We start from the raw sequence: 12892 nt of genomic DNA, 5'->3' as shown, positions 1-12892 counted from the left end.
CAGCCGCTGGAAACCCGACGATGGCGGTGTTGGGTCCTCTCGGAGGTGCTCATTCTAGGGAGGACCACGGAATTCGTCCATTTTCAGCCTTCTTCTGAATAAATAGAATGTGGACATTACGGACCAGGTCCTCTTGAACTAGAACTTAACCTCTTCTCCCACCCCAGTGTCTGTTACCTGAAGCCCCGTGTGCTCCCCAGTGTCCCGTCTCCCCCAAGGGGGCTACATCATCGATGGAGCAACATTTCCCATGGCTTTATTTATTCCTAAACTCTGTATCTTTTAATACTAAACCTTTAAATCTACTTATGGTCACGCAGTCAATTTTATTGTTTTACTGATCAGTGGCACTTGCTTGTACATAAACAAACTTGACTTATGTTCTCCCTTCCTCTCTTCTAAGGCCAGATAAGTACATAAAGGATTTTAGGAAATTTCCAGTTTAAGGGCCAATAAAAACAGTTATGTAATGATGTAAACAAGCTCTACTTGGAAGATGGCAGCAGAGTGAAATAAAACTATTACCTGGCAGGCAGTGCCACCATGTGACAACTCAGAGTTCGTTTTTCAGCTGATGTACAAAATCTGAATGTAGCCATAAAAGGGTGGTCGAGTGGTATCGTTGTGTAATGTGCAAATATGTAAATTGTTCAAGCACAAATGAGTGGCAGTTTCAGAATCGGTGGTCTCTGCATCTGTGAGCTGTGTGCAAAGTAAGAATTCTTTGTTGCACTGACCAGTGCAAGCCAGCGTGAGTTCTGTTGTCTGCACAGTATCTCCTATATACAGAATGATGAGGGAACTCCACCCCACCAGAGACGATGGGTTGCCATCACGATCACTGGGAATTGGTCTAATATATTTTATTTCAGCAGGAAAGGGAAGTGGTTTTAGGTTCAGAATTATAATGAAAGTAAATTCCCTTGGTTGCCTGGGCTCGGGGCTCCCGCAGCAGACGTGTTCCCATATCGGAGTACTTAATCCTCTTCCTTCCACAGAATTTGCTTTCAGATGAAAAGCTATATCAGAGCGAAGCACTTTATGCCTTTTTGAGCCCTTCTCCTGACTACCTCAAGGTTATTGATGTGCAGGGGAAAAAACCCACTTTTTCATTATCCTCATTTTTGGAAAGACTTCCTCGTGACTTCTTCTCGCATCAGGAGGTGAGTTGTCTAAAGGTGGTACCATTTAATGGACATAGTGAAGCTCAGGTCTTTTCGAAGGCCGTGTGCAGTAACAGATATTTGCTGAAAGCACGCTACTGATGGGGAAAAGGCAGAGACAGCCATTTTCAGTTACTGTCGCTGTCATGTCTCGGACATCTACGTGTGGTCCCCTACAAGTCACTTGGAAGCCTTAAGATACAGAAGTGAAAGGATTAAGGATAACAAGGTAGTTGAGTGACATGTGGAAGGGAAGTTCTTAGGCGCCCCTGTACACAAGGCGGACAAGACAGTCCCTGGGGAAGGGGCCGTCATTATGGAGGAGCTGGAGTTTGTACTGAAGGAGGGGAGGCTGTGTTGGCAGGACAGTCAGCGGGTCGTTGGGCTACAGGGGAGGGTTTCTGCGGCGGGCGATCAGGCAGAGAGTAGAAGGGGCCAAGGACCTGCCAGCCTGAGGAGCTGAGACTTTCTTCTCAGGGAGTGGAAAGCCATGGAATATTTTGAAGCAGGATGAATCTAGCAGTGATATGTTGGGGAAAAGGAATGAAATGGAGACTGCAGACGTTTGCCATCTTATACTCTGGACGTCAGGCTGCCCTCCAGAGTACGCTCCTAACTCACATTTAGGCCACTGAAGCCCCTTGTTTGGCTCTCCAGAGAATCGCACGAGACCATTTCCGAAATTTGACGTCTCCCTAGTTCATTGCCAAATGCCCCTGCCTCTTCACCAGGATTGCTTTAATAAGTTTGAACAGAAGGAACTGACGACGAAAAGGAGTGGGCTGTGTTACTGCATTCTGAGCTGGCAGGAGAAATCAGTGTATAGCACAGAGCATATCTACACCAGCATTCAGGCCTGTTTGTAAACCTGCCTCCCTCCCAAGCGTCTCGCCCACCTCTTCCCTTCGTGGCCACATGTGTAATGTCTGGCTACCTCCAATAACTCCCATGTGTTCCCAAACCCTTAGAATTTACATTCTGGTTCAGTCTCTCTGTGAAATTATTCTCTGAAGGTGAGTGCCAGTGGCTTCCCCTCAGTCTTCACCTTCTTCTACCTTTTGCGGCATTTGATGTCGCTGGACTTCCTGCAAAGCTGAGAAGTTTTAGAGAACTCCTCCTGCCTTTGACTTCTCAGTCCTTCCTTCTGCTCAGCCAGTCCCCCAACGTCCTGTCAATGCAGGACCGTTTCCTCTCTGCGCAGCACGTTAGCGGGAACTTTCTCAGCTGTCCCCCCATTGCCTAGTGCTTGCACCTTTACCACAGCAGAGCACCTGCTTGTAGACACAGCTACGGGGTATTTGTCAGCCTCCCAGAGAGCCGTGGCCCCTGGAAGTCCGGATCCACACCACCCTCGTTGGCATTAGCCTGGCGCCTGGCATAGAATGAGTTTCGAACTGAAACTTGCTGATATGCAGATCCGGAAATGAGACTAGCTGAAGTACAGAATAAAAGCTTGAATCAGAGCTTTAAAAATAACTAAATTACTTTAAAATATACATGTTTTTAAAAACAGTGAATTCAAAATCATTTGAGTTAAAATCCCCTTAGCATTTAAAACTCAAAATGGTTAGAAAACTATTTTTGTTGTCTCCTAATGCACTCCTTGTTAATACAGTGACAGAAGTTTTTCAAAATTACTTTAAACCTTGTATAAGGCTTTAAGATCATGTTTTTCCCTGAGGTTCGATACATCTTGCCTTCTATATTGAAAACGCATAAATATCTGCATGTAGGAAAGTTGGGGAATTATGTAAGGTTGAAATATGAGCACATAGTTTGGAATTTACACGAAGGAGAACCACTTTACCAACTTTCAGGTAAACAACCTGCTTCCTATTATTTTTCGATACCCCCAGGAGGAGATAGAGGAGGACAGCGACCTGTCAGATTATGGTGATGATGTGGACGGGAGGAAAGACGCCTTGGCTGAACCATGTTTCATGTTGATTGGGGAGATTTTTGAACTCCGAGGAAGTAAGCCTCTTTGTTATTACTTAGTGGTATTTTCAGTTAAGTGGTTATACCCACACACATTTAATATCCCTTTATTCCTGAATCAGGTATGTATTTATATTCATTCATTCATTTAGCAACTACTTCTAAGTGCCAACCAGATACTATGGTAGGTTCTGAGGATACAACCCTAAGAGATATCATCTCTGTACTCATGGATTATGGTCCTGATTTGTCCCACACCACATTCCTCTGAATAGAGAAAGGGAGAATGCTGTGAACTCCTTTTTATGTGACTTAGCCTAGTCTCGTTGCTTTATCACCAGAAGGTATGAAGAGTTTTGCATAGCAGATGAAGCGCCCTGCTGTTAAAGGTGAGGTTGGGTGTTATTGAGGTAGTATTCTGGCCAGGCACGCAGAAATGCCTCAGCCCTGCTTTTCAACCACCTTTCTTTCCCTAGTTATCCTTGGAGGGGTGGGGGAATTCTGTCCCCTAGGGGACACTTGGCAATACATATCTGGAAACATTTTTGGTTTTCACAACTTGGGATGGTGCTACTGGCATCCAGTAGGTAGGCGCCAGGGACGCTGCCAAACTTCCTACAATCCGCAGGTGAGCCCCTCATGACAAAGACAGCCTTTCCCAAATGACAGTAGTACCCAGGTTGAGAACTCTTACCCTAGTCATTCTTGAGGGAGATGTACTTAGAAGAAACATGGTCAAAAATACACAGGTGCCTTTCTCCTGAAGCCAGTACTTGATTGAGTGAAAGGGCAAACTGTACGACTTGGCTTAGTCTTGAGTCCTGGATAGGACTCTGCTCACCCACACCTTCCACAGCCCGCAACACTCTTAAGTCGTGAGACCAGTATACTTGGTCATACCTGGGGCCACTGCGCTAGCTAGAGATATGGTGGTGCCTCCAGGCCCAGCCAACCACCCAGAGAGGAAGCACATGAGAGGAGCAAGCGTTCACAAGGCATAATAATGCCACCAACTAGTAAAAAGTTGCCCTGTGACTATCCTGGGCTGTGTCCACTCATATTAGCATCTTTTCCCCTGGGGCAAAGGCGGTGGGCCAGGAGTCGGTCTTAATAGGAAGTGCAGCTTCCCTCAACATGTTACTTAAAGAATTATTAGCAGATGAAGAAATTTCAAGTGCTCTTATAAACTCAAGCATGTCTGTGTGTCTTTTAATCCTCATTATCTACTACAATGCCTGAACCATAGTAGGTGATCAATAAAATGTCTGGGTGCGTGCACTGAGGAATGAATAGGCGAGAAAAGTTTAAGTGCTGGAATTATTTTGGTCATTGAACTGTTTCTTTAACTAAGCCGAAGCTAAAACAATCAGCAGACACTTTGGGAGCATATGCTTTTGAGACAGTTCTATAGGGGAAACAAAAATATATCGGATGTAGATTCTTCCTTAAGTGAATTTACCATATAAGGGTTCCAAAAATGTAACTCACATTAAGCAATGGAAAAAGCAAAAATGTAACTCACAATTCAATTTGAAACTACAAGCAGAAATTTATATATAAAGATGTTCCCTTTAGCAGAATTTCAATAATAAAAAATTGGAACTGAGCTAAACTTCAGAACTGGGGGATAGTTAAATTTAAGAAATATCCATATGAGAGAGTCTTATCCACATATTAAAGATCCTTTCAGATGAAAAAGCTATAGCTATTCCATAGTTTAGACACTTTTAAGATAAATACTGGTGTTCGGCTTGGTTCAGCACAGGCAGAACACACTCGTGTTCCACCCTAACTCTGACTCTTCCTCTGTGAAATCCAGCCCATTAAATTGTGAAGCCTCCCAATTTCCCATAGAGTTGATAAAAATGAGGAAACACCATCTTACCCTTTTGTCAGTGTGTGTTCTTTGCGGTAAAGAGGTTAAGACTTGTGGTGGAGGTGGCAGAGCCATTTAGGGCACACGTGGGGCTCAAAATCCTATCTTTGCAACATGCATTTCCTCCATCACATGCCTGTTCAGAAGCATATTTAGTTTTGCTAGTGACATTTCAGAAGGGAAAAAAAAGAACATTTTAATGAGATGTGATATCTTTGCCATCAGCAAAATCTAGTATTGCTGCAGCTGCCTCTGTGGCTTTGAACAAATGAGTCCTTGGAAGGAGTAATGGGGCTTTGTATGTGGGGTGGGCAAGGAGAGGAAAAAGTAGTAGAGTAAGGAGGTATCAGTGATGGGAGAGAATTTGGAGCACAGCCATTTTTGGTTCCTGCTCTAGTTCAGTGTACAAAATGGGACCGGTAATAATATAGCCCTTTAAAAAATGTATAACCAGTCCCTCCGGTGACAGGCATTCTTTCGAGAATTGCACATGTCCTCAGACCCTCTGGGTGTGAGCTAACCCTCTCTTGCCCTACAAAGGCAGAGTGAAGTTATCAGCACTGACAGATATGCTCCTCAAGCCTAAATGCCAGCCTCAAATGAACAAATCTGCAAGCTGGCAGCGTGCTCTGAATTCCATAAAAAATTTAAGGCACTTTTAAGGTATGGGCCCAACTCTAAAACTTGACTCTTGAAAGATTTAACAACACTAACTTGACATTTAGACCCACTTAAAAAGTTAGAAGTGACCTTAGGATGTTTTAAAGTCTAGTACCAAGTCTATGGGAATTGTTGATTTTTGTTTGTGTGTCTTCCCTTTACGGAGGTGTTTGACAATTTCTTCCTTTAGGTTTTCTTACTGGTGCGGGAACCATGAAATCTTGGCACCCTTATAGTCAAGTCTGAATTCCTCATTTGCTCATGTGTCAGTAGCTAAACACATCAGTGAATGCAGGTGAATACATAAGTGGAAAATTGGGTTTAGATTCCAATTCGCAGTTCTAAAACATCCTCACCACATTTCTTTGTCCTCTTTTGGTTTATATTCATATTCTATACCTGTAAAAATGTGTCTCCAAGTTAATGATAAAAGTTTAGATCTGTAGACCCCTTCACAACGCTCTTTCACACAAAATACTGACAACTGTCAGAGCAAAAGAGGCACATGTTAATACTGTTCCTTTGCAGGTGAAGAAACCGAGGCCCAGAGAAGGTAACTTATGCCCAGCTCTAGGCAGCGAGCAGACAGGGAAGTACTGAATTCACATCCCCCTCAGGAGCCTGGCTCTTTGAGGTTCACCTTTCCTCCCCCAAAGCCATGAAGTATATAAAAGCACACGATGATCTACAAACTGCTATTCAAGTGGGAGCAGTTAGGCCCCATCAATTCATTAATATTTCAAAATATTTGTCAACAATTGACTACACATCTCTCATTCAGAGGAATGTGTTAGAAAACTGGTTTCAACAAGCCAGACAGAAATCTAAAATGGGAATTGTACTGTACTGTCTGCTAAGTGGAAAACAGATATGTTGTCAGTAACCCAGGCACAGACATGAAGGAAAGTATTATTTTCACTTGCTAGCTCAGCTGTTGCTTAAGCATTAAAAAGCAGTAAAAAACTCTCAGCTCTCATCTTACCAGTTTCTTGGTAGCAAATGAAAGTTTAGTCAGAAGAATTTTCTTGGGCAGAAGTTTGCTAACCTAGACCCAAATTCTGCAGATGTCATAGCCGTCAGTAAATCAGATTGTGTTAAGTGGTAAGATTTATGCTTTCGCAGCTATGAAAATGTCATAATTGTGGTATCCTGTGATAATACTTTTCCTCTGGCTTATATTTTAGTGTTTAAATGGGTGAGAAGAACATTAATTGCTCTTGTTCAGGTCACTTTTGGAAGAACCATCAACAAGTGAGTTGCACAAAATTAATATTTGAATTCATGCCTACTCTGCCTTAACAGTCAAATTAACCTGTGGTGTAATTGCCAGGGATCCCTCTTAACTGAAGGTATTTTGCTTTCTCTTCTTGTTTCTGATTCTAAGATTGGATAGGGATACAGATTTCTGATAGAATTTTTCCCACAGAATGCATGGTGGACTAAAAGCTTGGGCTAGTTCCACCCTTCTGATTGATGAGGGTCAGAAGATTCCATCTATAAAATTCTCCTTTGATTCTGATAACTGGTTTGAGTATCTTGGGGACAGTGTTTTTATGTCACATGATAGAAATGAGGTTAAGGCTTAGACTTTAAGCCAAATGGAAGTATAATGAGCCTCACGTGGTAGCTATTTACTTGGAGGGAAATGCAAACCATATGTACAAAGGGTGCCAAAAAAATTTATATACATTTTAAGAAAGGAAAAAGCTGTATTAAAACTGTAATACTCAAAATTTACTGATAACAAAAGATGAATGTAAGTCATGTGTGTACGTTTTTTGGCACCCCCAGTATTTTTTAGCGTCGAGTAACATTAAAATGGTAATTCTTTTTGTTAGTTAATATCCAGGTATCCATCAGGGGTGTGTATGTATGTATCAGGTAGCACTATTATAAGCCATTATATTCTAATATTACATTATCCATATACTTAAAACTTTAATTCCATACCCAGTATTCATCAGGAGATAAAGATGACTTTCTTGCACAATAAAAATGCAAGCCAACTGCTAAAAATAAGGGGGGGAGAATCACTTTTTTGTACAGCAGCTATGTTTTAAGATGAAATTAATCAGATTTTTCCAAATGAAAGACTAATTTAATTGTCAAACATAGATACAAGGTTAATGTGATAGTTTTGCCATATAAATCTTACAAATTTTTATGGGAAACAAAACATGTTATCTTTTTATTCATTAGCAAATAGACATATTTGCTTATTATCATAACAAAAGTTTACTTCTATTTATTTCTAAGATTTGAAAAAAAATGGTGTTAGTGATTTCTTTGAGTTAATATCAAGGACTTTTGTTTTAATCAGGAAAATGGCCTGTTTAACATAGTTTTAATCTAGGGCAAACCTCTTAACCTTCGTATTGACAGACCTTGAATAAAGAGATTTCCAGAATGGCCCTATTTTTCTCAGTACTCCACAGACTTGCTAATTTATTTTCTTTTCAGTTTCAGCAGATCATTCATACTTTCCTTGCTCCTGTTTATGATATTAGCTCTTAATTATAAAATGAGCAGCTGCAGTTTGTGAGTGGTGAATACATTTGGCAGTTATTTTCACGGGGCTGGAGGAGAGGAATCATATAAAGAATTATTAGGCTGTACGTTTCAATGGGCTTTTGACCAGGGAGAGGAATTAGGGAGCTTGCCCAGCCCTTTGCTTTTTTGCATTTAGCAGATGATGATACATCATAAAAACAAGCAGCAGTGCAATATGTGCCTCCTGCCTTACACCGACTATAATGCCACATAATAGAATTGCTTCAAAGCTTCCTATGGTTTTGCTAATAGAAGGTCAGACCTAAACTCATAGAAAATACTTAGGTGGTGGCCTTTGGTAAGAGTCATTTACATAATTTTAAGTTGCAAATTGACATTTCTTACTTCATTTCTTCATGTAATGCCAGTGAGTATCCTGAAAGTAAGACTTACAGAAAACACAAGGTGGCTGCCTTTTGATGTAGATTTTTCTTAGGTGGGCAGGCAGATTGGCAGGTTCTCTCTTAAAATGTAAGTCCCATTAAATTAATAAAATTTTTTTTTGGTCTAGATATGAATTTCACAGTTCTAAGTAATATGGGAAGTATCTTAGGAGACATGCAGTTACAAACAGAATTAACATAGTTTTGATTCACAGAGTTTAGACTTCAGTAGTGACTGGTCACTTTGCAAAGTACTCGGCTTAAAACATTTATTTCAGATACTATTTCTAAAAACCTTACATTGTCCCTTTAAAAATATGCTTAGGACATCAGAGTCTTAAAGGGCTTTTAAATTTATTATTATTCATGAATTGAACTTGAAATTTCAGGTCTTTCTGTTACTAACAGTCTAAAATGAACCCTTTCCCCTTTTCAACAATGAGACTTCCTGCTTCCAACCTCACAACAACTGTTGGGCTCTTGGAACTATGCTTACTGGTCTCTTGACAGCAGAAATCCTATAGTTGATTAGAATTTGACTGATAACTAATGAAATAGGGTTGTGTGGAAGACCTGGGTAATCAGATAAAAGCCATTTATTTATAACTGCAAGTCAAATGTCTGCCCAGTTTGCATTCCCATGGAAATTTGCAATGGCTAGACAGCAGTGTATGTTTTCAGCCCTTCACTTTGTGGTGAGAAGGGTAGTCTTTTTTCCTTTGCTTTGTGAGCATGTGAGATGTGACGCCTGGGTCAGAGGACTCTGCCCAGCATTATCTGCCATAGCAGCAACAGGAGAAAGCTAGGGAAATAGCTTGGTTTTTCTCCCAGGACTTCAGGAGGGTTTTTCAGACCACTTCTAACAGTCTTTCAATGGATTTATATTTTCTGTTGATAACACTTCCTGGAAAAATTCGTATATTAAGTACTGTGCACAGTTAGAGTAGTTGCAAGCTTCAAACAAATCAGTCAGTCTCCTCTCAGTTCTTGTCTTTACAGATTGAAAGAGACTGCATGGCAAATATTAAATTTTTGGAGAAGTCAATACCAATGAAAATGTAAGCTCCAGGAATGAATGGTGATTCAGTATTACCAAAATAAAAAAATGACTTTCAGAGCCAGGGTTTAAAAATACAATTCCTAGTTTATTAATCTTTTAGACCAGGCTGTATCTTAACCTACCCATTGTTAAAAAACCTTTTGAGAATAGAGTATAATATTTGTTAAAAACCTCATCCAAGAAATATTTTTCTCTTAAAAGACAAATTCGGGACACAGTAAACTGGATTTTCAGTGAGCAGATGTTGGTTTACTACATCAACGTTTTCCGGGATGCTTTTTGGCCAAATGGGAAATTGGCACCACCAACCAAAATCAGAAGTAAAGAAGAAAGTCAGGAAACAAAACAGAGAGCTCAGCAGAAGCTACTTGAAAACATTCCAGGTGAGGCCTGAGTTCTGATCTTGAAAAAGTACCAAGATAAAAAAAGGGAATATTAGCCCTATTAAGGCTTTTTTCATTTTTATTTCTCAGGAAATACTATTTACAGTGAAAAGAAAAAGATCACACTTTTTTCCTTTTAAATCATGTCTTGCCCCTTGCTAAGAAATTATACTGATTATCTTAATAAGAACAGTACTAGTTATAATCCTTTCTTTTAACTAGAAGAATGTTTTAGAACAGATAGTAAATTTTGTGCTTTAAAAATCCTAACGTACAGTGTTTTGAGAGCTTAATTTTTAATTGGGTAGCAATGTATTTAAAATTGTGGTTTGTATAAATGCCTTATGTTGAAAAATTCTGAATAAACTTATTTTCTCTTCAAACGTTTGAAAAAACTGATCATTCATATTCCTCATGCCTCGGTGTCTTTATTGTGTATGTATCATGTAATATGCAGTATGCACTTTATCAATAACAGCACAGAATATAAACTTAATTTTCCAGATACTCTTCAGAGCCTTGTTGGACAGCAAAATGCCCGTCATGGTATAATAAAAATATTCAATGCACTGCAAGAAACAAGAGCCAATAAGCATCTGTTATATGTGAGTAATTTCAAGCCTACCAGAGGGTTAACTATGTCTTTAATTTTACGTTTCTATTCACAATGAGGGTAGATTTTAATTCTTTATATTCCTAATCATTCTTACTACTTGTAACTCTGAACCCATTTTCTCTACTTCATTTCTGTTTGTTCAGTTTGGTGGGGGAAAAAAAAGAAAAAAAAGTACCCTTAGTGGATGCATCATTCTCATTCTCTCATACTATTTGTCTCTCTTAACTTTTGACGTCTAACATTTCTGCATGACTGCTTGGTTTTCTTATTTCAGGAAACTGTTTCCCAGTCATCTGATTAAAGTTAGCAATGTTAAATATTGGTGATGGTTTGATAATTGGTTAACAGACCATGAAATAACTATTAATTCCATTTGTTTGAGAGTAACTTGCTCACCAAGCATAATCTCAAACCTAAAATTGGTCTTGTCTTTTAAACGTAGATATTTGAGTAAACCCTTAGAGAAAAAACACATTTTTCTACTCTTTTTTTTTCTTTCTTCTGTTTTGGTTCAGGTGCTGATGGAACTGCTGCTAATTGAATTGTGTCCTGAGCTGAGAGCTCATTTAGATCAACTTAGAACTGGTCAAGTTTGAGACTGCACAAACAAACCACCAGAGAAATGTCTGTAATAATAGACATGAAACATTTTCCTCTTTTCCACAGAGGGCTTGACTGAGAACAATATTATTTTAGTTACCTCTCTCTAGTTTTATGTGAAGTAAGCAGAATGGCGGTGGGGGGACTTGACGCTGTAGTAGGCAACAGAAAAAACACTTCTGTTAATAATTGTTTTTTATTTTAATAAGAATATAAATACTTTAAAGTTCAACATAATGATTGAAATACAAATGTTAATATGTGATAAGAACCTAGGAAATATTTTAAATATTTATGGAAACAGTTTTGTTTTAAAATGAAGAACTATGAATATTGTACAGTTAATTTCCTCACTGAGGATTATGAACATTCCTATATTATCTCATGTGTATTGAAAAACATTGTTGTGCGATGCTTTGTGTAAAGTCATTGTGAAAATTTTATTGTCTTTATTTTTACCAAAGATTTCCCATAGTTTAAAGCATTTGAAGCAATAAAATATAAAAATGAATCCTAGAGCTCTATGATGTTTAAGATGTTTATATCTAAAAAAAAAAAAAAAAAAAAAAAAGAGGTTGAAACACTTCAGGCAGTTCAAATATTTATCAAGTGCGTTTTTTGCAGAAAACATTGTGCATGTAAGTACTTCAGCAAAGAAATATAAAGTCTGTTGCCTTTCTCCAGACACAGATTTAATATATGAAAAATAAGATATTTAATGTGAATGAGAAGAGCCAAATTCATGCTTGAAATGATGCATTCGGGAGATGGGATGGGAGTTGAACTTTGAAGGATGGGCATGAATGAGATAGGAAAACAGAAAGAGGAGGGAAGTTACTTCAGGGAGTTTGGAGACATGATTGTATCGAGCCTTGTGGACTAGTAAGGGCATTAGGTGAGATCCAGGGTACAGACGTTGTTTCTGTATAAATAGTGGCCCCATTATTAATGGACAACTCAGTCGGTTTTCCTGAGTTTCACCATCTATTATGCTGTGATAATAAAGCACTCTCCCTTCTCTAGCCCCCAAGAATATCAAAAGCAAGACAACTAATAGACAGAAATTCAGTTTGAAATCCAGGAAAGAAAAATACTGTATATATTAAAGTGGTATTGATTATATCATTGATAGATCATACCTGTCAGGTTCTTGATATGAAACATAAGTTCTGAAAGAAATGATTAAAAATTAGGTATCTTTGGTATTCTTGTAGTTTCAGCTCTTTGATCCTTTTTTTCAAACTAGGATATTTGACATTTCAGACAACAAACAAGATGGCTGTTCAGACAAGATGGCTTTTCTACATAGGAATGTAGAAAAGACCTTCAGACACAGAAGAGTAGCAGTGTGAAGTCACCAAGCCCCAGAAACTCCTCATAATGCAGTTTCTGGAAATGTCCATCTTATGCATAATTAAACTATAGCTGTTAAGTTTATACTGCAAATGAGAAAAATAAGTATATTGATGCCTATATCTTTAAGATAAATTCTCATCTTTCATGAGATATCTTCTATAAGGAATCTTACTGCAGTTTTGACTTTTTTTGAGAAAAGGTTAATGATCGGGAAGCCTCAACTCACTTCAGTTAAGACTGACCAACTACTCACAGATCGAGGTATACACCATGGTCTGCAGCAGTGGTAGTTTGCAGGAGCTCACCT

General features: G+C 38.9%; 1 protein-coding gene across 3 annotated transcripts in view; it reads left to right on the top strand.

The window, feature by feature from the left end:
- The window catches only part of SNX25 (sorting nexin 25), a 99713-nt gene extending 87968 nt beyond the window's left edge, over positions 1-11745 (top strand). For 2 of the 3 annotated variants that reach the window (XM_019736070.2, XM_019736071.2), the window contains exons 14-19: positions 999-1163; positions 3020-3137; positions 6822-6888; positions 9832-10013; positions 10518-10618; positions 11145-11745. In XM_019736070.2, the coding sequence (XP_019591629.2) occupies positions 999-1163; positions 3020-3137; positions 6822-6888; positions 9832-10013; positions 10518-10618; positions 11145-11225 (714 nt within the window). In that variant the 3' untranslated portion in view covers positions 11226-11745. Of the gene's footprint in view, positions 1-998; positions 1164-3019; positions 3138-6821; positions 6889-9831; positions 10014-10517; positions 10619-11144 lie in introns of those variants that run through there. The other variant, XM_019736072.2, reaches the window with a different exon arrangement.
- Positions 11746-12892: the final 1147 nt, after the last annotated feature.

This window comes from Rhinolophus sinicus, linkage group LG04 (assembly GCF_036562045.2).
Source record: "Rhinolophus sinicus isolate RSC01 linkage group LG04, ASM3656204v1, whole genome shotgun sequence".
Taxonomy (NCBI): domain Eukaryota; kingdom Metazoa; phylum Chordata; class Mammalia; order Chiroptera; family Rhinolophidae; genus Rhinolophus; species Rhinolophus sinicus.
The sequence above is the reverse complement of the archived record's forward strand: the minus strand, read 5'-3'. Positions and strand labels throughout refer to the sequence as shown.